Here is a 22,658-nt window from a genome sequence, read left to right on the forward strand (position 1 = left end):
TTTTTTTTCCCACACTACCACCTAAGTGAGGTAGTGCTTATTATATTTTTTCTCCAGCACCCATGGTGTGTGTGTGTGTGTGCAGGTGTGAGACACAGTGGAAGACACAAAGTGCACCGATCTTTATTCAATTTCCACCACCAGGAAGATAGGAAAACACCCGGGTGGCCAGTGACAAACACTGCCCTTCACATCAAAGGGCAGTGCTGTGTGATCAAAACAGTGAAGGGGAGGGTAGGGACTAAATCAAAATAGAATTGGAGGGAGAAATGATGCACTCCACTCCCTGCGGCGCCCACCTCTCCCTGAAAAATTCCAGGGTGTTGGTGGACACCGCGTGCTCCTTCTCCAAGGACACCCGGGGTCTAACGTAACCGCGGAAGAGGGGCAGGCGGTCGGCCCTAACGACCCCCTCCACGGCCTGCTGCCTGGACCTGTTTATGGCCAGTTTGGCCAGGCCCAGGAGCAGACCCACGAGGAGGTTCTCTGAAATCTCCCATTAATATTGGTCAGCCAGAACTTCCTGATTCGCCCAGATTAAAAAACACCACTCAGGATCTTGTAATCACCAAGGTCCACCTGGTCCCAATCACTACACAAATATTTAAAAAGGGAAGGAAGGAATACACCGAGAATTACAGACCAGTTAGCCTAATATCAATCAGTCATGGCGAAAAGTCTGTTCTGAAAGATGTGATAACAGAACATTTGAAAAGCATTCATGGGATGATATAATGTCGGCATGGATTTGTGAAAGGCAAATCATGCTTTTCTAATCTACTGAATGTTTTTTGAGAATGTAACCAGTAAATAGACCTAATGGATGTTTTGTATTTGTTGAATACGTCCCTCAAAAGGTTAGTGGGCAAAGTTAAAGTGTATGGGATTAGAGTGATCTTTTGGCATTAATGAAGAATTGGTTGACAGAGAGGGAGGGAATAAATGGGTCTTTTTCTGAAGCCGTGGCAAGTGGGGTGCCATAAGGATCAGTGCTTAGGCCCCAGCTATTCATCATATATATATATATATGTACATGACCTGCATAAGGGAACCAAATGTAACATTTCCAATTTGCTGGCACAAAACTGGGCTGGATTGAGAGTTATGAGAAAGATGCCTGGAGGCTTCAAGGTGATTTGGACAAATCAGTGAGTGGGCAGACACATGGCAGATGCCGTACGTAGTTAAATGTGAATACATGTCAGTGTGAAAAATGAAGGAAAAGTATTTTTCAAGTGGTGATATATTGGGATGTACAAACGGAGTTGAGTGTCCTTGTACACCAATGGAAGTAGACGTACAGGTGCAGCAAGCTATTAGGAAGGCAATGACATATTAGTCTTCACTGTGAGGAGATTTGAGTTCCGAAGTAGGAATTTCTTACTTCAGTTATACAGGGCCTTGCTGAGACCATGCCTGGAGCATTCTGGGCAGTTTTAATCTCAGAATCTAAGAGAGGACGTACATGCCATAGAGTGAGTGCAGCCGAGCTTCACTGGACTGTTCCTGGGGATGGCCGACTGCCCTATGAGAGATTGGCTTGATTGGTCCTGTATTCCTTGTAATTTAGAAGGTTGAGAGGGGATTTGATTGATACAATTAGAATTCTAAAAGGGTTGGACAGACTAGATGCAAGAAGACTTTATTCGCTGGCTGGGGGGAGGGGGGGGTGGTTTGGAACTGGTGGATACGGTCAATAAGTTGCCAGTTGGAGGGCTCAATGGATTAGTTATGAAGAAAATATTTCAATTCAAAGGAGGAGCAAAGCCAGAGGACATAGATTCATACTCATCGCCAAAAGAACTGGAAGGAGGTGAGAGGTGGACATTTTTCTTGATTGTGAAGACATGATTTGGTGTACAAATGGCTACACTTCAATTTTTTTTTTTTGCAAAAAAATGGATTTTCCTCCTTGTTCCTGACCCTATCACATTTTTCACAAGTCAGGAGTGTCCAGTGTGCAAAACGTACACTCTGACTAACCGAGCTCAGCTTCTCCAGACCTGGGGGACAAACATCATATTTCATCTTGCACGCAACTTTTGCCCACTGACATGCTGTTTTAGAAGCCCAAATAAAGCTCAGCAGGTCTGAAAGTCCTTAAAGACGTCAGGAGTATTCTGCAAGAGAAGTATGAAATGTTTTGATGTGTTCAAATGTCACTCTGAAATGCTGTGATTTAATGCAGATATGTTTTAAATGCAATAATTCATTACAGAGCTCTGTCCTGTGAAGGTAAATTGACTGTTACGTTGACCATCATAGTGTAATTGTTGACATGCATTCCATTACTTTTTCCAATGGAGAAAGTGCATCAGGAAGTGGAAAGAAGAAAATTCCTTGCTGTGACATATTTGTAATCTAATTTAGTTGGACCGGAAACCTTGCTTTTTTTCTGAAGGTAGAAAAAAATGATATGTACCCTGACTCCCCTTCCAAAGAACAGGCCTTCTGTTTTGAAATCGCAACAATTATTTGTTCTGGTAGTGTTGTTGAAAACTTTTATTTGGAACCTTGTCCCATTACAAATGCTTGGCTGGATCTCAAAAACTCCAGCTCATGGGGTGATCTAATTAATCCAAATAAAATATAACTTTTATGACCATATAAGTAAATAATAAGTCTCTTATTATTTACTTAAAGGCCCTTAAAGGATTACTTTTCTTTCTCCTTGCTTTTAGATTTGAATCAAGGATTTTTTTTTCAAATTCATTAAGAGTTGATCCTTTTTCAACCAGTTTTAGATGATTCCCACTATTACTACATGAATCTTGAGAACGATGCATTGTGCAGAATGGGTGGATGACTGTCAAGGATATGTGAGAGCATAGAATGACATAAGGGAATGTAGGATGCTTGTGGGAGGAAAGTGACGGGGCAAGGAAGTTGGTTTGATGTGAGGGGTGAAGCTTAGCAGGCCTCTGAGTAGCGTTGGGAGCTGAGTCTCGAGGTGAGTATTCTATTTGGGCACTTGTGCTCCTCTCACACTCCCATCTTGGCATTGACTGCTGGGTGACAGCGTGAAAATTCCTTGTCACATTGCACGTGGCTCGGATGTGTATCTTGTGAGCTGTGAGAGGGCATCAGTCAGGCTTTCCCATGAGTCGGGCCCAAGAAATTTTGTTTGAAACGCAGCATGGTATTGGTCAGGAATGTGCTACCCAAATCGATGGCCCACTTTCAAGGGGGAGTTGGGTTTCTACCTAAAAGGAAAATATTTCCAGAGCTGTGGGAAAGGGCAGTGATACCAATCTGGTAACCCTTTGCCAGGAGCCAGGGCAGGTATGGAAGCAATGGATCAAATGGCCGCCTCCTGTATAGTAAGGCTCAATGATTGTTTATTGCTGAGAGAAACAAGAACACTGTTACGAGGAATTCTGGCAAATCAGAAACAAGCAAAGGGTGTTGGGAAAAATTGAGCTGAGGTTGACATTGATGTGGGGGATGTTCCACATTGCCAGTGGTGTTACCGTAAATGTGTTCAACCCCAGGTTCAAGGATGACCAAGGCAGTGTCCTCCGCGGTGACTCTTATGTTTTCCATGACAATGGCACTTTGGAGATTGCCTTTTCGCAGAAGAATGACAGTGGGACGTACACCTGCATCGCAACCAATTCCCTTGGCGTCGTCCAGAACAAAGCATTTCTCCAGGTCAAAGGTGAGGTTCATTATGCTTTCGGGTCGTGTTTTTGGGAAAGCTTTGTTTTGCTGCTGAAAGTATGTCGGCCGTCACGAACGTTTTGAATTTTCAGATCCGACGACCATCCTGAAGCAGCCGCGTTATCAGTCAGTGCAGACGATGGGCACGGCTGTGTTTGAGTGCAGAGTGAAGCACGACCCGTCACTTACTCCAGAAATTACGTGGCTGAAAAACAACGAGGAGCTGCCTGATGACGACAGGTACTGTAGGTTCCTGTACCAGCGGCCTTGATTGTGTTAGCGCAGCCGATATGGTGATATTCCCCAAAAGAGAGGGAAAGGGACTCATCAGTTTCCAACTCATTGAGCAGTCATTTTGACCTTTGTTGACCAATAGACTCTGATGACCAGCCACAGATCTACAAAGTAGAAAACCCCCAACAATCATGCAGCACACACAAATATATTTCAATATGATATCAATCATTTTTCAATAACAAAGGGAGCAAAGCTGGCAACAGCATTTTGGGACACAATGAGAGTCATTTGAGACTTAACTGTGACTCCTAAAACCTTTCACCATTAACGTTCCTTCACCAAGTGTGTGGGCCTGTTACAGACATAGGCGAAAGTGAGGACTGCAGATACTGGAGATTAGGGTCAAGATTAGAGTGGTGCTGGAAAAGCACAGCAGATCAGGCAGCATCCGAGGAGCAGGAAAATTGGCATTTCCTGATGAAGGGCTCCTGCCCGAAACATTGATTTTCCTGCTCCTCAGATGCTGCCTGACCTGCTGTGCTTGTCCAGCGCCACACTGATCTGTTATCGACATGATTAGTTAACAATTCCATTAGCATTGGATGGTGGAAGAGGGAAAGAAGACTTCAATCACAGAATCCCGACAGTGTGGAGGCAGGCTGTTCGGCCCATCAAGTCCACACTGACCCTCCAAAGAGCATCCCACTCTCACCCAGCTCCTAACCCTATCTGTGTAACCCTGCATTTCTCATGGTTAATCCATCTATCCCTGGACACTATGGGCAATTTAGCATGGCCAATCGCCTAACCTGTACATCATTGGATTGTGGGAGGAAACTGCGACACCCAGAGGAAGCAGACGTGGGATGAATGTGCAACTCCACACAGACAGTCACCTGAGGCTGGAATTGAACTCGGATTCCTGCTGCTTGCCACTGTCCTTTTTTTAATCTAGCAATTCCCCTCCCCAGTCATAAAGTACACTCTAAATCTGGTTTTGTCTCACCATTTCACTGTCAAATACGCAAACAGGTTAAAGTATTGAAGCATTTGCCATGTGATCAGGACTACTGTGATCAAATCTAAATATAAAACCACCACCAATAAATCCGATTAGGAATTCAGGAAAAACCCCTTTACGCAAAAGACAGTTGGAACTTAGATCTTGCTACTACAAGGAATGGCTGAGGTAGCGAGTATAGGTGCAATTAAGGGCAAGTTAACTAAATAGAGAACTGTACTGCGTTTGTGATTATGTACACATATAAAGAAATTTTGGATGAATAAAATACACTTTTGAAGTTAAAACTAAATTGATAAAGGAGGAAGGGGCAGAAAGCTATGTTGACGAGATGGAGTGGAGTGAAACTGATTTCGTTTTTGAGTGAGCCCCACTGCTAGTTGTACAGAGACTTCCCAAACGGGGATGCGGGATGTATCACACCCACTTCGCATTCCTACCAGCCCCTTCATGTTATTAGGTTTCTCCTGAATTCCTGAGTGGATTTATTACTGACGGTCTTACATTTACGGCAGGCATGTTCCCCATTGTCATTTTTGTCGTCAGAAATCTTTGCCCTGAATGCCCCATGATGCCAATGGGAATCACATTCTCCCGCCTATCTCAGGTCACACGTTTCCACTGATCACATCTCCAAGAGGCTTCACCGCAGCAGGATCCTTTTTCAATGTAGATTGGGTGGTGGGGAAGCAAAGTTCCCCTCACCTGCAACCCCCCCACCACAAATTAGCATTTAAGTCGAATGAATTCCCACAAATCCGAATCAAAAATAGGCATCCCCTTGCAATCAGTGGCCGAGGCAGTGTCAATGATTGATGTAGTCAAGCTAACATCAAATCCACGGTCTCGATTTCAGGCACCAAGCCTCTGGCGACACCTTGACCATTCTGAATGTGTCTGAGGAAGATCAGGGATCCTACACGTGTGTGGTGAACACCACTTTGGACACCAACTCTGCAACAGCCGACCTTACTGTCCTAGGTAATGTGGCTTCTGTTTGCTCGCGCTCTCCTCTTGTTGCTCCAGTCTTTAAAGAATCTGAATTGAATTGAATTGAATTGAATTGAATTTATTGTCACATGTACTGAGGCACAGTGAAAAGAATCTGGGGTTCAAAGGTTAAATGGCTTTGGCGTTTTGTTTCTGTGCGAGCGCCTTGTCACACCAGCATCACTTGAAAAGCAGACCCTCTTGCAAGGTGTTGCTGAGGTAATGCTTTGCAAAAGAGAAGAGTGAATTGGGAGCTTTGGCTCCCCCTGCTGCAGGCAACCTGTAACACAAATCCAAAGGGTATCAAGGTTAGCATCAAACCCGTGATTGTGCTGAGCTAGGCAATCTCAAAGCAGTTGGGAGGTCAGGGTACAGGGTCCTGAGAGTCACTGCCATAGGGAAGTGAAGGCCAACCTCCCGCTGCTGCTCACCAAAACATTGATCTCCCTGTACCCTCCACCTCCCAGCTTGTCACCCTGTTGGGAAAGTCCTGGAATGGGATGGACTCATAGCCTTCCATGGTTCAACATCCGGCCTCTCAAATGGGAAGCTAAAAGTTGCCCAAGATGCCACACGGTGCCTGTTGAACAGAATGGCAGCGGCAATCACTCTGCTGTCTGTTACCTTTTATCCAATAGAAATAGCTGGCAGCTTCGCAAGTGGCAGGGCAGCTGGTTCCAGATCGGTCCTGGGTAGAAATCTGCTCCTATTTCAGATGATGGGTCTGTGAATGTGGAAATTGGGGTCCTGTGATATCTGGACGGGTCGGAGCCAGCTCGGCGTTCCTCGCTGTGTGACACAGAAAAATATTCCGCCACCAGAGGACTCCCTACAATGCCCTCCTCACTTGTAACTCCCTCTTCTTGTCATCTCCTATCTCCCCAACAACTTGCCTTGTTGGGGAGTCAATCGTGTTGACACTTTGTGGAGAGCTCTGGGGCTCTGCAACTTGCCCGTCAAATCGGCAAATGTCCACTACTTTGCACACCAAGTTGAAACCCCCTTTAAAGGAGCCCCTTTGTGTTTCTAAATCTGTGTCCTTCACTGATCATTGTCACTCTGTTGACTTGAGCGATATCTGAGTTGTTTACCAAATACGTTAGGCTGAATGGACTGCGGTATAGGGTTGCCGAGCCAGTCTGACCTGTGCTGTTTAGATTTTCTACTCCTCCCCATGATCAGATACAGAAGTTCATTTGAGTTACTGCCAGAGAATTCACTCAGGAAGCGGGTCAGATGGTGACATCGTGGCAGCTCACTGGGTCACTTATCCAGAATCCCAGGCTGTTCTGAGGATATGAGTTCAGATACCACTGATGGTGACATTTGAATTAAATTTTAAAAATTGAGTTAAGAATCTACCAAACGGTGACCATGTGACACTTGTCAATTGTCATATATAAAAAAAAGTCCCATCTGGTTGTTTGATGGAAGGAAGAAAGTCTGTTTTTAACTGCATGTGACTCCAGACCCAAAGCAGTCTGGTTGGCTCTTTACTGATTCTGAAATGACTGGAGCAAGCCACCCTGATCGAGCGGATATTTAGAATGGATAGTAGAAACTGACCAGACTAGGGTTAGCCATGTCCCATTAAAGAACAAAAACAAAGACCCAAGTGGTCATCCTTTTACAGTTCAGCCCAAAAACATTAAGGAAGTGACCAGACTGGGCATGCATCTGTAGAGTTTTGATGTTTGCCAAATGGGTCTGATCATTGATACGGCAACTATCGCTACAGCTCTAGATAATGCATTGTGTGGAAATGATTGTGATATTTCTGAGATCTAAAAAGCTGATGTGCAATTTCTTCTTTGTTTTTAATGAGACTAGCAGAAAAATGTGACTGTTTTAACTTGTGCTGGCTACGACTAAACCCTAACCTTGCTCTTTATTTCCAGCCCGTTCCTCAACTCCAGCTAGCCCATACGGTAAACTAACAAGTGTTTGTCTGAACACACTTCACTCTTCCATTTGTTTTGACTTGGCTCTCTTACTTTCATTTCCAGCCATAATGTAGCATGTTCACCAGCTTCATTTCTCTATCCATTGTCCACTTGAGGTGAAGTATTGTGGAGGGTGATGCTGAGGCAGCTCCACACTGCTCCTTTATGTGTAGCATTCACTCACCACGTCGCCACCAACATTTGGTGTTCCTTACGCCTACTTCTTTGGGATTTTGTTTTTCCTCTTTTAGCCAAGGTAGACACATTTTATGTAGATGTGTGTTAACTCTAGATTGACCTGTATTGGTGCTTCCTTCACCACCTGGATGATTGTGTTTTCACCAACTGTGGAACCTCCATTACCAGAATGGATGTTAAATCCATATGGGACACATGACTGTCTGAGTGTTTTGTGTGCTTGATGGTCACTCAGACTACAATAAGGATTATTTTAATGATTGATTCCCAAGGCAGTAGTTTTGCTTGTATCTGGATGTTTTTCAGACTGTCCACCATTGAGGTCCCCTCCATTCTAGTTGGTCATGGAGGTTCCACTGAGTAATTCATCTCCATTGATAGCTGTGAGGAAAGCTGTTCTCTTGCAGGGCAACTTTCCAAATCACAACTGTGTCCGATTTTCCAGATGCTGCTGGGTCTGCTGTGCGCTTCCAGCCTTTCCGGCTTTTTCCTGAGAGGAATTCTGTAATTTCTGCACGCACACACTTTACAGTCACATCAGGCTATTTGCACGCAGTGGGTGAAATATCTGGTGTGACGATTAAATTTTACACCATTGCAAGTTATAAATACTTGGTGGAGGATAATTCCTCTCATATTGGAAACACACAATAACTGTCTCAGTACCCAGGAGTATCTGTAACTGTCTACTTTACCTATCAGGAGAGTCAGAGTGTTTAATTGTATGTCTGGGATGCAACAGTGAATATTTGCCAAGTGTATGTCTCTGGTGTGTGAGAGACTGGAGACAGTAAAGATGGCAGGACAGAGTGGAGAGAGTTGTTCATAAGCTATATGTCATCCTCAGCTTTATTAATAGGGGCATAGAGCACAATGCAAGGTGGTTATGTTGAACATGGAAAGGATGCTGGTTCGTTCTCAGCTGGAAAATTGCACTACAATCTGGGCACCACACTTCGGGGGGGGGGTCTGTAAAGAAGAAGTTTATGAAAATGATTTCAAGGTTGACATACACTCCATTGATGAAGATAGTTAGGAGAAAATGGGTCTCTTTCTCTTGAAGAGTTAAAGGACTAAATGAGACTTAGCAGACATCTTTCCCAAGTTGTCTGGATGGATTTGATAGAGAGAAAATGTTTTTGTGTCCAAGTGACGAAGGGAAAACACAGATCGAAAGTAATTCGCAAATAGAAGCAAATGTGAGGTCAGAAAATGCTTTTTCCACACAGCGAGTGGTTGAGGATTGCAATGCATGGCTGAAAGTGTGGTGTAGGCACGTTCGATTGAAACATTCAAGAGGTCATTAGATGTTTCTGTTCAAATTAAAATATATGGGGTTATGGAGGTGGGAAAAGGCAGATTAATTATCATTAAGTCATAATGCTGATTTGGAGAACAGGTGCTCACATTATGGAATAAATGGCTTTTCTCTGACCACAACAATTGTTTGTGTGTGTGTGTGTGTATGAGAGAGAGAGAGAAAGAAAGAAAGTGTGTGTGTATAGAATGGCTGAGTGTACTTGTGTGCCTAGATTGGCTATATATACCTGTCTTGGATTGTGTGCGTGTGCGCAATCGTGTTTGGTACGTATGAGTGTATGTGTCTTCAGGTGTGTGTGTGTGTCTTGCGTGTATGTTTGTGGATTGTGATTATATGTAGGAGAGTCTGGAATGTGTGCATGTACCTAAAATACATGTCATGTGTTTGACGTGTCTATGGTTGATCTGTGCTGACTGGGTCCAATTTTACAAATGCAGCTCATTGAAAAATAATTAGGAGGGTGGAACACTTTATCGACTTATTTGCTGCACTTGCATGTTTTCTTTCATCAGCGATAATACAGGAGACCCTCTAGGTTAACATGATCATTTGTGAAATTTAAGCTGGATCTGATCTCTCCACATGGTGCTGTTGTGAAACATAGTTTCCCTGACATACTGTGCAGTTCTGCACTGAGCAGATTTGAATTCCCCACTGTTTCTGCATGCCCATGAGCTCCTGCAGCTACTATAGCTCTTTTGTTACCATTAGTCGTCTCCTGGAGGTGCATGTGTTGCTGACATTGACCTTCAAAGCATCTTTTGTTCAAGTGAATGCTCTCTACAACTTGACAAAGTTATAAATTATAAGATGCCCACTTACTTTCACTCAATCGTCACCCATAATTCAATGGTGGACCTCTCACCTTGGAGTCAGGTTTGTCTCATTGCAGAAGTCTAAGCAGATCATCTCAGTTGCATCCATATTTCAGTACTGAAAGGATGTTGCTTGATTCAAGGAGACAATAAAGAGAGGCCCCATCCATCCTGGATATAAACGATCTCATGACACTATTTGTGCAAAAAGCAGTTCATTCTCTTCAGTATCCTGACAGTATCTATCCCTTGACCAACACCAGTAATACAGGCAATCTGGTCATCACCATGTTGCTGCTTCAGGGACCTTGCTGTATGCAAATTGGGTGACCACATTTTCTGTGATATAACAGTGACTGCCACGCATCAGGCAGTGTGTCAAGAAACTCAACTGGATTTAATCAAATATGTCCCCAGTAATAGACGCATTCCAGAGTGTTACAAGTTGAAGACATCATTTTGGGGGATAACTGAACATTGAAGACCTACCAGTAAATTTTAAAAAAGTTAATACGCAGATCCATTTGCTTTCTTCCCAGTTTGTGTAAAAATAAATCCCATGCATACAACATTTGTCGACTTCTCAGTAGACAGCCAGAGGTTCAAAGAGGGTGATCCTGCCTGAGCAAATACCTTAAACTTTGAGGATGTGTCCATCCAGGGATCCCCATTACTCTGAAACTGCTTATGGTAAAGTTCAACACAAAAGGCTGTGAATTAACCTGGAGGCTGTGGACTCCTCATCACTTTTAGCCTGGCTGCAGGGCAGCAAGCAACTTGGGCTCATTAAAAGGATTACGACTTAAGTGCTTTTTATTAAACTGAATTCAGTGAACCCTCGTCCGATGAATTGTGAGGGAGTTGTTTAGAATTTATGTGAACCTGGCGAGAGGTCCTAACCACAGAAATTTGTTGTGATATTCCATAGAGCTTGCCCGTTGCTCCCACCCTTCTTTCCATGGATCTGAAACATGTTCCTTTCTCAATAACACATTCGATTTCCTTTTGAAATTCACAATTGAATCAGCTTCCAGTCAGGCAATGTGGTCTGGGATGGGATAGATCTGGGATAGACCAGAACGGCCAGCTGCAGTGGCAGAATTCTCCCTCACTTCCTCTCTGACTTTCTTTTGGCAAGTCCTTTAAATCTGTGTCCTCTGGCTGTTGACCCTTTTGTCGTTGGAAACATTTTCTATTTTCCCTTCATAATGTTGAATTCCGTCATGAGATCTCTGTATAATTGCCAATTGCTGTAAAGGAGAACAATCGCAGCTCTCTCTAATCAATCCACAGAATGAAAGACCCTCATTTCTCATGCCATTGAAATAATGCTCATTTGCATTCCCCAGAGGCTTTTAAATATTTAACTTTGTCTTTTGACATGTACTGGTTTTTAATAAGAGCAGATCTCCGAACTAAATGATGCTGTTCCAAAGTAGAGCTTATCACATTTCGGTCAGAGATTAGAAAGTTTATTTGCACTCTAAAGAGTGACCATTACACAGATTGAACATCCAGTTATTGTAGTGAAAGCAGAAATGCAGCAATCATTTAAACTCTGTCTGATCAGAGTCTGTCAGGTACCTCAGAAGGATTGAGTTTATTAACCCCCACCGCTGCCTCCCGGCCTGACCGCTTCCCTGTTTTGTATGCCTTAGACTTCTGCCTCTATTAAGCTCAGGCTGAACAGTCTTTCTGAAGACAAATAATTTGGCAACAAATAATTAAGAGCTTCAGTTTGAAGAACTGCAATGGACTGCAAAGTCCAATCATGCATACGGGTCGTTTCAGTCTCCTGAGTATCTGCATGTAGCTGTTTTTGCTGAAGCCTTATTGAACTTGATGGTCACTGCTGAGCCAGACCTAACATCTCCCCATCTCCCTGCTGGGTACGCAAGAGAGACCCCTGTGCATGCAGCCACACCGCCTTACATTGCCGCACACATCCATCCAGTTTCTGATTTGTTTGACTCTGTCGCATCTTTCTGGTTTTAATTTAATGTCTTCATTCCATAGACAGTCCCGATCCCCCTTCGGACCTGGAATTAACCAACCCTCAAGATAGAAGTGTGCAGCTGTCCTGGATTCCAGGGGATGATCATAACAGTCCCATTACAAGTATGTGTGTTCGACCTTAAATTCTGAGGAATCTTACAGCAGACCATCAACACACCAATTCTTTGCTTCATTCTTCACTTTCAATCAGATTATGGTGCATCTGTACCTCAAATCTAGTGGGCATCTTTATGACTTTAACACTAATGACTTAGCCATCAATGTCTAATTAGATGCTTCAGTTACAAATCCCCAGCATCTTTAGCCTTTTGGTGGAGTTGGTGCCAGACTACCGTTAGCCTTCCACTTGGGGAGAATGTTCCCTGCCACCATTTGAATGACTTGACTCGAATTTCTAGGTTTAAACCCCCTTGTTCCAGACTCCCTCACCAGAGGAGATAGTTTTTCTCAATCCAAACCAATTGCTCTGAATATTATTTTAACTCCCTCAATTAACACTTGTCCCCATATTCTTTCTTAAAAGCTTAGTAATAATGTTAATGGAGCCTTATTACCTTTAAGTTTGAGCAGCACCGTGGCTCAGTGGTTAGCAATGCTGCCTCACAGCACCAGGGACCCCGGTTCAATTCCAGCCTCAGGTGACTGTGTGGAGTTTGCACATTCTCCCCATGGCTGCATGGGTTTCCTCCAAAGATGTGCAGGTTAGGTGGATTGGACGTGCTAAACCACCCTCGGTGTCCAGGGATGGACTAGTCATGGGAAATGCAGGGTTACAGGGATAGGGTAGGGGGTGGGTCTGGGTAGGACGCTCTTTGGCCCATCAAGTCCACACCGAACCTCCAAACAGCCTGTTTCCACACTGTTGGGATTGCACGATTCTAACTGCCGTTCCAGGGCTTATGGGCGTTGCTCTGCAGTTGAGGGTCTTTCGCTCATTGAGATAGGGTATGGGGGAGTGAAGCTTTGCTCAAGTAGATACAGACTGTTTCCTCTAGTTGAAAGGAGCATCATTCGATGCCACCATGGTAACCAAGGAAGTTCTAAAGAGAATTCCTCTCCTGGAGAATGGTGAAAATGGTTGAGGTGAATACAGTTGTAGGTCTGTAGTAGTGGAAAGGACCCTCCCAGTCTATCCCAGTCAAATACATGCTACCAAAGTATTCTAATCCACACACTTGACCCATAGCTATGTTTGCCTTGGCATGGCCAATGCACATCTGAACAGCTCTGACATGTTCTGAGGGTTTCTGCCGCTTTCCCCCCCCCCTTACAAGCTGTGAGCTCCTGAATCCCAGCACCCTGTGGCTGAACAAGTCCTTTTTGACATCCCCCTGAACCTCTGACCCCTTGCCTTAAATCGATGCCTTTGTCATTTGATCCATTTATCAAGGAATCTCTTGACCACGAATGTTTTTTCTGGAAGCGGGAATGAGGGAGAAGGGACTGGAGAGACCTGATGTGATTTAGATTAAGAAAATGGGACAAAGCTGAAAAAGAGCTGGCTGAGCCAGATGAATTGTTTCTGTGCCACGTAGCCTCTGTAATCCTGATTAAACCAGGATACCCGCATTCTGCAACATCATTCACATTTAGCCTTACAGCACGGAGTTGACCTCTTTCCCTGCTTGTTCTGGGGGAAAGAGAACTCTGCTGTGATAACAGACTGTCGATATGGGTCTGGGATGTTTGAAGGATGTGTCCAAATTTGCCAAGTTCAAGTTGAGGTTACGCTGGGGGAATGGGGTGGAGTGCAGAAATCTATGTTAATCTTGAAACTAAGAAACGCTTCTGAGTATTTATTAAATGGCAAGTGATCTCTACAGCAAGTGAAGTCCATGCACTAATGTGAGTAATACTGGTTTCCTCTCAGAGTTCATCATTGAATATGAAGAGGATCAGTTTGAGCCTGGATTGTGGCATCATTTGACCGATGTCGGAGGAAAGCAGACAACGGTCCACCTGAAGCTTTCCCCCTTTGTGAACTACAACTTCCGGGTCATTGCTGTCAACCGAGTAGGCAGGAGCGATCCGAGTTATCCATCCGAACGCTACTTCACACAGCCAGCTGGTAAGATATAGTCTCTTAAAGGCCAATTGTGTTTTACAACGATGACATCTGTACTACCAACGCCAAGACGGTTGGCAAAGATGGCTGCTGGTGTCTGCCCAGCAGAGGTGATGTTGCACAGTGGTCTCTGTGCCAGGATAACTCTGCGTGCATGGGTGACGTTATCAGTTCATGTACAGATAAATCAGACTCTGGTTTGTGAGCACCCTGATCTTTTGCTGTAAATTCCCATGATCCAACTCCAGGAGTTACCTGACCAAGGAGCAGCGCTCCGAAAGCTGGTACTTCCAAGTAAATCTGTTGGACTATAACCTGGTGTTGTGTGATTTTTAACTTTGTCCATCTCAGTCCAATGCTGGTTTTTCCACATCATGTTTCTCAGACATGTTCACGCAGATGAAGTCAGTGATGGTGCCAGATAGGAGGTGGGTATATAAAATGGTGCTGTCTCTACCTTTGCTTTTGTGCGATATAGCAACTCCTTTTTGTTTCTTGCAGCTCCTGATGAAAACCCCACAGGAGTCCAAGGGATGGGAACAGAACCCAACAATCTGGTGATAACCTGGGAGGTATGCAAACTGTTTGTTGTAGTGGACTTACCAGTACATCTGACTGGTTCGGTATGTGCCATTTCATCAATATTGGTATTTCAGAAAGGACACTTACAGCTTGTTCCAGTGATTCTATTAATAGAGGTTTCCCACAAACTTTATACAGTAACTTGGAGAAGATTAAGAGGTAACCTTGACAGGGTAAAGAAGGATATTATGTTTGCACTAGTTAGTATGTCAGTAACTCAGGGTCACAACTTGAAGATTGTCAGCAGGGGAGCTAGGAGTGAGATGTGGAGAAACTTCTTTGATCAGAGTTGTTAGAACTTGAAATGCACTGCCTAGGAGAGCAGTGGAGCCGGATTTCAGAAGAGGCTTCAAAGCAAAGCTGGTTATATATTTGGAAGTGATGAAGTTAGAAGGCTGTGGAAATAAGGTATAGTCGATTAGCTGGGTATAGTCGATTAGCTGGGTAGCTCTTTCGGTACAAACACAAGGGGTCGAATAGCCTCCTTCTGCACTACAACATGCTATAATTCTGTGTAACAGAGTAAATGGGTGCGAATCTTTGAAATGTTGAGGTGCAACAGTTTGCCCTAGCCCTGCAGGCCAGTTATTTTATGAACTGCTGTAAAAGATAGGACAATGATTGGTCCAATGACATGGCTATCTATTTTCTGATGAGTTTCAAGCCTTGAGTAGCACGTATCTGGTCTAGATTGAAACTAGAGGCAGGTTGGTATGAGATTGGGAAATGTCAAACTAACTGGGGGTGGTGGGGTTGTCCCTTCTCTGAAGGCTGAGGCGTATTGTTGGGACAAAGTACAGAAAGCAGTCCTTCCTCTCCATCTACCTGCTTTACATGGTCTGGGAAGTCTTGGCTATGATGTCTACATGTCTTAAATACAAAACAATGCCAGCTAAAGACATGGCAGATGCTGTATTACAGCATATATGTAACCGAGGTGTCCGAAGTCACTATTGTTGCAAGTGTTTAAACTCTGGGCTTGGCCAGCTTAATTCCTTCTGTTGGGGCTTACTTAAAAATTTAGAGTAAATATTTGGCTCATCATTGCCCCCTTTCTTTCTGCCACCTACGCTTCCTGCGTTCTTGAGGTTCTCTCCCCTGCTCTTCTATGGCATGATTCTTAAAGGCATCAGCAGCCTACACCACCACCTTCCAACAATCACTTGCCCCAAGGGTCAGTCTTTGCACCAACATTGTGTGTCATTCCAACATTGTGGAGGGTTTGCACCAACATTCCTATAAAAGTCGCTGGCAGAGAATCAGGAACCCTGACTAGACTTCAGTCCCCAAGACAGGATGCCGGGATCAAGTGCGACCCTCCAATTGCTGCATTAGAAAACTCAGCACACAGCCTGTCTCCTCTGTGTGACATAAACCAGGCAGCTCTGTCTTCATGACATCAGGCGATGCCCCTCATGTGATGCCAGGCCATGCCACATAACACCACCAGAGCAGCTATTGTTTCCAATAAGGGTTTGAACGTTAAATAAATTCAAACAATTCTTTGTTTTGTCTATCTTGGGGCCTCGCAATTACAATGCCTTGCGCAACTCAATACACACAAGGGCAGACACATGTGCACCATGCACGCATGCGCACACACACTCACTCTCTTCACTGAAGGGAGAGATGAACAAGCCAATAAAAACCTCAGCCAATTATGAGTTGGTGGGACAGCAAGGGACAGAGAATTATAAATATTGCTCACATACCAATGTCAGTGATCCAATAAGCCACACTGGCTCCCAATTAACATTAGCTAGCTACTTATCTTTAACACAAGGTGATATGGGCTTCCCCGGAAAACATGTCAGGCTTGTAGAATCTTGAGGGGGAAGGCGACTGCCTGGCGGTATTATCTCCACACTGTTAACCCAGAGACCAAGGTTCTGGGAATCCAGGTTCGAATCCTGCCATGGCAGATACTGTAATTTGAATCTAATAAAAAAATCCGAAATTAAGAATCAAATAATTATTTTCGATTGTCAGAAAAGTTAAATTGGTTCATTATCATCATTTAGGGAAGGAAACTGCCATCCTTACCTGGTCAGGCCTACATGTGACTCCAGACCCACAGCAATGTGGTTGGCTCTCAAACTGCATTCTGGGTAATTAAGGATGAGCAATAAATGCTGCCCCAGCCAGTGACGTCCATGTCTCATGATTAAATTTTAAAAATTGTCACTATTGACCACATGATCCAACAACTTGTTCCACGTGTCCCCTGTTGTGCAGGGCAAAGATCAACCTCCCCCCAACCCTCTCCACAGACGTCCAACCCAGTTCTGTTTGTAAATGACTGGACATTTGTTTGCTGTTTCTCTTTAGCCTTTGAAAGGTGTCCAGTCCAATGGGCCAGGCCTAACTTACAAAGTCAGCTGGAGACAGAAGGACAGTGATGACGAATGGACCTCTGTGATGGTTGCCAATGTTTCAAAATACATCGTTTCGGGCACCCCGGAATTTTCTCCCTATGAGTTGAAAGTGCAGTCGTTCAACACCCTTGGAGCTGCCTCGGAGCCTGAAATTGTAATCGGATACTCCGGCGAGGATTGTAAGTAACCGTTGTTCTTGTAGTGTTGGTCTTGTTATTCTGTCATTTCTCAGCCGTCCTTTCCTTGACCGAGCAGCTCACCTCAAGCATCGTAAAAAGCAAATCGGCTGCTCAGAGTGATCTGAAAGGTGAGAACAGATTGCCCCAACAGGACACAGGAATTAGGGCTGACGTCGACAGTATGGCCCACCGAGCCTGTGCTGCCATTTAATACAAACATGGCAGATCTTGGGCTTCTACTGCACTTTGCTGTCCATTCCCCGATTTCCTGGAATCCCCAAGAAACCCAATTTCTGATTTTTCCAGCCTTTACTACATTCACTGGGACAGGCCAACCTTTAGTGATTCCATGGGTTGAGGCATGTGTCCATTGTTCTCTGTTATGGACCAGTCCAATCCCCTCAAAACATACCAAGGAGATAGCCTCAAATCTAACTTCTAATTTATTTAATGGTGCCGCATTCTAGATGCAATTCAATTGGTCAAACCAGGAGGCTTTAAGCAAAGCTCACTTTATTCTTATACCACAGTTAAATTACAGATAAAGAATTTGGCATAACTTTAACTCTTTCAAAATGCTTAACAAAATAATAAATTATTATCGTCCCCCTTATCTGTGGGGCATACATTCCAAGACCTACAGCATAAAGCCAAAACTGCAGATAGGAGCAAACCCATTCATTTAAATGGGAAACATACCTTCCCAGCAGCCCTTGGTCCTTGGTGCTGGAACCTTCCTTATAATATGTTCGGCCCGTGGTAAACCGCAGATAACTAAAACCACATAAAATGATTCCATGGATACAGCGGTTGGCCTGTACTACTCATCGACTGTTCCAATACAGCCACATCCCATAGACATACCCTTGGCAAAAGCAAATTCTGCAAAACAGATCTCCCTCTCTTGCTGTCTCCAGTCCAGAGAAGGAACACCGACAGGTGTGGTGCTGTGGCTTCATTGGTTAAAAGGCCTGCCTCGTAAACTAGAGATACTGAGTTCAAATCCCAGCGGTGCCTGCTTGTTGTGTTGAAGGGTCATTGTGTCAACTTCTTTAGGGCGGCACAGTGGCTCAGTGGTTAGCAATATTACCTCACAGCGCCAGGGTCCCAGGTTCGAATCCAGCCTCGGGCAACTGTCTGTGTGGAGTTTGCACATTCTCCCCATGTCTGCGTGGGTTTCCTTCGGATGCTCTGGTTTCCTCCCACAATCCAAAGATGTGCAGGTCAGGTGAATTGGCCATGCCTAAATTGCCCAAAGTGTTAGTCAGAGGGTATGGGTGGGTTACTCTTCGAAGGGTCAGTGTGGACTGGTTCGGCCGAAGGGCCTGTTTCCACACTGTAGGGAGTCTAATCAGAATGAGTCTTGCAGCAGAGACAGAACTCAAGCTCTTGCAGTAGCAGAGAGAGAGCTGTATCAAGCAACTGAAAGGACATACTGGAACCCTGGGTCTGTGAGAGGCTGATTCCATTCATGCTTCTTTTTAATTTAAAAGAAAAACCCAAAGTCTGCTTTCCATGGAACAGCCACCTCAGCACCAGGTTTGCAACACCCCTCTTCAAGAGAAACAGGACAGAACAAATCCCTCTTAAAGGCACCCATAGTCACATTCCCACAGAGCTGAAAGTCTCTGGCTAGATTCCCCATTAGTGCTGAGTTTTTGCCTGGCTTTGGATGAGGCAGTGATTCCAGAGTTCAGGCTTGCCTCAGAACTGTTGGGCTAATGAGGAGGAATAGCTAGGTGGTGTTTCCTAATCTCAACCACTATCTATCTACCTCACTGCTGGAAAGGGGACTTGAGCTGACATAGGTTTGAGCTAGACTGAGAAGAATTTGAGATATGGCACTTTTCCAGGTGATTCCATGTTAACTGGTCCTTGCTAAAAGTTAGGTTGAACTGGAGTAGCTTGGATTTTATTTCCAGAAACAGGGCATTACATAACTCGATGGCCATGTTTGATAGCAGCTGAACACCCACCCTCACTGTTGTCTGTTGTATTTCAAAAAGAAGGAATAAAAGAGAAACCACCACAAAAGTCGAGAAAGAAACAGTTAAATGCAGCAGAGTTCTTTGGATGAGAAGTAGAAATGTCAAGATAATTTTTCTTCTTTTTCCTTTACTCTCTGAGGGCATCACTGACAGGGCCAGTATTTGTTGGGTATCGTTACTTTACCTTGGATTGAGTGTCGTGCTAGACTGTTTCAGAGGACAGTTCAGAGTCAACAACATTTTAGGTCTGGAGTCACCTGTAGACTAGACATGGTAAAGGCAGGGTCAAGTCCATACCTTAAAAGACACTAATGAATCCAATGGGGTTTTAAAACAATTGACTATAGTTTTGCAGTCACTATTACAGACTGGCTTTCAATTTCAGATTTGTTGGGGTGAATTTAAAAACCGCGAGCTGCCGAGATTTGAACCAGTGACCCCGGAGTTTTACTCTGGATGTCTCAATTTAGCGTTATCAATTAGCCATCATCTCACTTCCTGAATTTTTTTATCATTGTAGTGGATTCTTGTTTTTCCGTTAGACTAAATAGCCTTCGACTTGTGTTCTTGCCAATGAAGTGATTCGCAGTTGATATTAATGTCAAAGAAAAATGAGTCCAAAGCCAAGCCACTTCAGTACACCAGCCCTTCATTTTTAACAATCCGTATCAAAGGGGCATTTTGTGGTCTGGTCTATATGTAGTCTGTTTTAATTATAGCAATGCTATCATTTCTTTCAGCTATCTCCTGGCTTAGTATAGTCCAACTCACTCAGCCCATAATGAGTAAGGAGTCTCCTCCTGTACTGTTCTCTGATCTAGAGCAGTGAATGACGATGATAGGAAAACATGAACGGAAAAGAAACCAAAACATGTCCTTGTTTGTGAGAAATGTATTGAACATTAATGTGAGTTGCTATTTGTGTGGAGCTGCGAACTGTGTTATAGTTACGAGTGACGGGAAAATCACTTGTCTGTTCCATTTCCAGTGCCAATGTTGGCTCCTAGCAATGTGCGTGTCCACGTCGTCAATAGCACACTCGCAAAGGTGCACTGGGACCCAGTTCCACTGAAAAGTGTCCGTGGATTCCTCAAGGGATATAACGTAAGTGGATGATGAGATGAGGTAATCAGCAAGGCTATTTCCTGCTCAACGTTCGTGATTAGCAGGCCTTGCAAATCCTCAGTGAGAAAAACCAAATCCAAACTGAGAAGTGTTTAGAGACTGCTATCTGGGAAGCAATGGGTAGCAGAAATGCAAAGGAAGAGGGGGCAGCGATTGGAAGAAGGTGAGCCAGATAGATCTCATAGAATTTGGCTTCCCCAATTGGGGCTGTTAACCTGGTGTAATCAGGGAGCCCTGGCTGACAGATATAAGCAGGAGGGTCAGGGTTCTGCTTGCTGTAGGAGCCAGCTGGGCCAGTGTCATGTACTATGCACATGTAAATTAAGAGTGATGTTGATGAGATACTGGCCTCCGTGGAGTTAGTTCAGAGGAATAGAGAGGAGAATGATTGAACGATAGGAGTGATGGTAGTGAATGTGAGGTGAGTGGAGTTCGTAACGAGGCAAATGCAGAGATACTTCTGCTAGAATAACAGAGGGGCGGAGGTAAAGCAAGATTAGCAAAAAAGTAGGAGGCACCTGTGCTCTAGAATGTGATGGATCTTACTCCCTACCATTTACTCTTCACCCTCGTTGCATGTGTGCCCTGCCAATATTGGGTGGAGATGGGCCAAGAGTTCTCGCTCAGGCCTTGAGTCACTCGAGAGAGACAGCGAAGTTCAACCAATGATCCAGAACCAGCAAACAGTCGTTTCCTATAGGTTAAGGAGAGAAAGTGGATGGGAAACTGATAGGACGTTGACGGGATGTTTGGACACTTTGTGATTCCTCTTGCATGCAGCAAGAACCATTGCTTGAGCTTGCAGGTGTGACATGGGTCCGAGGCCCAGTCTGTCATTTTCAGGTGAAGGTATCATCCTGTGACAACTTTCAGGAAGAACAGTAAATTCTCCTGGATAACATTCTTCCTTCAGCCAGCACCACACAAAGTAGCTAATTGGTCATTTTATCTTGGCGAAACTGAGGACTGCAGGTGCTGGAGAGTCAGAGTCGAAAAATGTGGTGCAGCAAAAGCACAGCATGTCAGGCAGCATTCGAGGAGCAGGAGAGTCAACGTTTCGGGCATAAGCCCGACATTTCTGATGAAGGGCTTATGCCTGAAATGTCGACTCTCCTGCTCCTGAGATGCTGCCTGACATGCTGTGCTTTTCCAGCGCCACACTTTTTGACACATTTTATCTTGCCACCTTGGTCTAGTGGTGGCTGTGACTCTCTTTGTAAAAGCGGCGAACAATTGCAGAGGGGTTTATTGGTTACAAAGTGCTGGAGGAAACCTCAATCCTGTGCAAGGTGTGACATCAATGCAAGCGAACTCCTCAATTTCTCTCGTTTACTTTTCACATGCAGATCTACTATTGGAAGCAAGTGAGCCTGAACAAGCGGGGCAAAGGTCACACAGATGTCAAGATTTTGAACTTTCTGGGAGATAAGAGCCACGGCATGTTGCCAGGGTTAGAACCTTTCAGCGTTTACAAGCTAAATGTTCGAGTCCTTAACGGGAAAGGAGAAGGACCTCCCAGTGAAGATGTGGTACTGCAAACTCCAGAAGGAGGTAGAGAATCCAATTGCATTACCTCCTCGATTGAAATGTTTTTTTTCTATAGGCATCTGCGATTCTGAAATGCCCATGTCCCCACGTAGCAAGATCTGGGCAGCATGTAGGCTTGGGCTGGGAAGTACAAGCAACATTTGAATTTGACAAAAGCCAGCCAATGGCCAAATCACACATTTGGTCCCTGGCATTCAATTGCATTACCCTTGCTGAATTCCCTTCAACCAACGCCAAAGAAAGAAACAAATTCATGTTATTACTGAATTTTAGTTCATGGACAGCACTGGAATAGCTGGCATTTTAATGCTTATCCCAATGCTTGTCCCTGGATTAGATTAGATTAGATTTTTTAGATTACTTACAGTGTGGAAACAGGTCCCTTCGGTCCAACAAGTCCACACCGACCCGCCGAAGCGCAACCCACCCATTCCCCTACATTTACCCCTTTACCTAACACTACGGGCAATTTAGCATAGCCAATTCACCTAACCTGCATATCTTTGGACTGTGGGAGGAAACCAGAGCACCCGGAGGAAACCCCACGCAGACACGGGGAGAATGTGCAAACTCCACACAGTCAGTCGGGAGTTGA

General features: G+C 44.4%; 1 protein-coding gene across 29 annotated transcripts in view; it reads left to right on the forward strand.

Annotated features, from left to right (window-relative positions):
- The window catches only part of nrcama (neuronal cell adhesion molecule a), a 397,533-nt gene that overhangs the window by 326,524 nt on the left and 48,351 nt on the right, over positions 1 to 22,658 (forward strand). For 21 of the 29 annotated variants that reach the window (XM_043709025.1, XM_043709026.1, XM_043709019.1 and 18 more), the window contains 10 exons: positions 3,492 to 3,658; positions 3,753 to 3,900; positions 5,775 to 5,899; positions 7,807 to 7,836; positions 12,202 to 12,303; positions 14,072 to 14,269; positions 14,768 to 14,838; positions 17,177 to 17,402; positions 20,379 to 20,494; positions 21,862 to 22,066. In XM_043709025.1, the coding sequence (XP_043564960.1) occupies positions 3,492 to 3,658; positions 3,753 to 3,900; positions 5,775 to 5,899; positions 7,807 to 7,836; positions 12,202 to 12,303; positions 14,072 to 14,269; positions 14,768 to 14,838; positions 17,177 to 17,402; positions 20,379 to 20,494; positions 21,862 to 22,066 (1,388 nt within the window). The remainder of the gene's footprint in view (positions 1 to 3,491; positions 3,659 to 3,752; positions 3,901 to 5,774; positions 5,900 to 7,806; positions 7,837 to 12,201; positions 12,304 to 14,071; positions 14,270 to 14,767; positions 14,839 to 17,176; positions 17,403 to 20,378; positions 20,495 to 21,861; positions 22,067 to 22,658) is intronic. The other 8 variants (XM_043709015.1, XM_043709042.1, XM_043709024.1 and 5 more) reach the window with 1 other exon arrangement.

Source organism: Chiloscyllium plagiosum, chromosome 19 (genome assembly GCF_004010195.1).
Source record: "Chiloscyllium plagiosum isolate BGI_BamShark_2017 chromosome 19, ASM401019v2, whole genome shotgun sequence".
NCBI lineage: Eukaryota > Metazoa > Chordata > Chondrichthyes > Orectolobiformes > Hemiscylliidae > Chiloscyllium > Chiloscyllium plagiosum.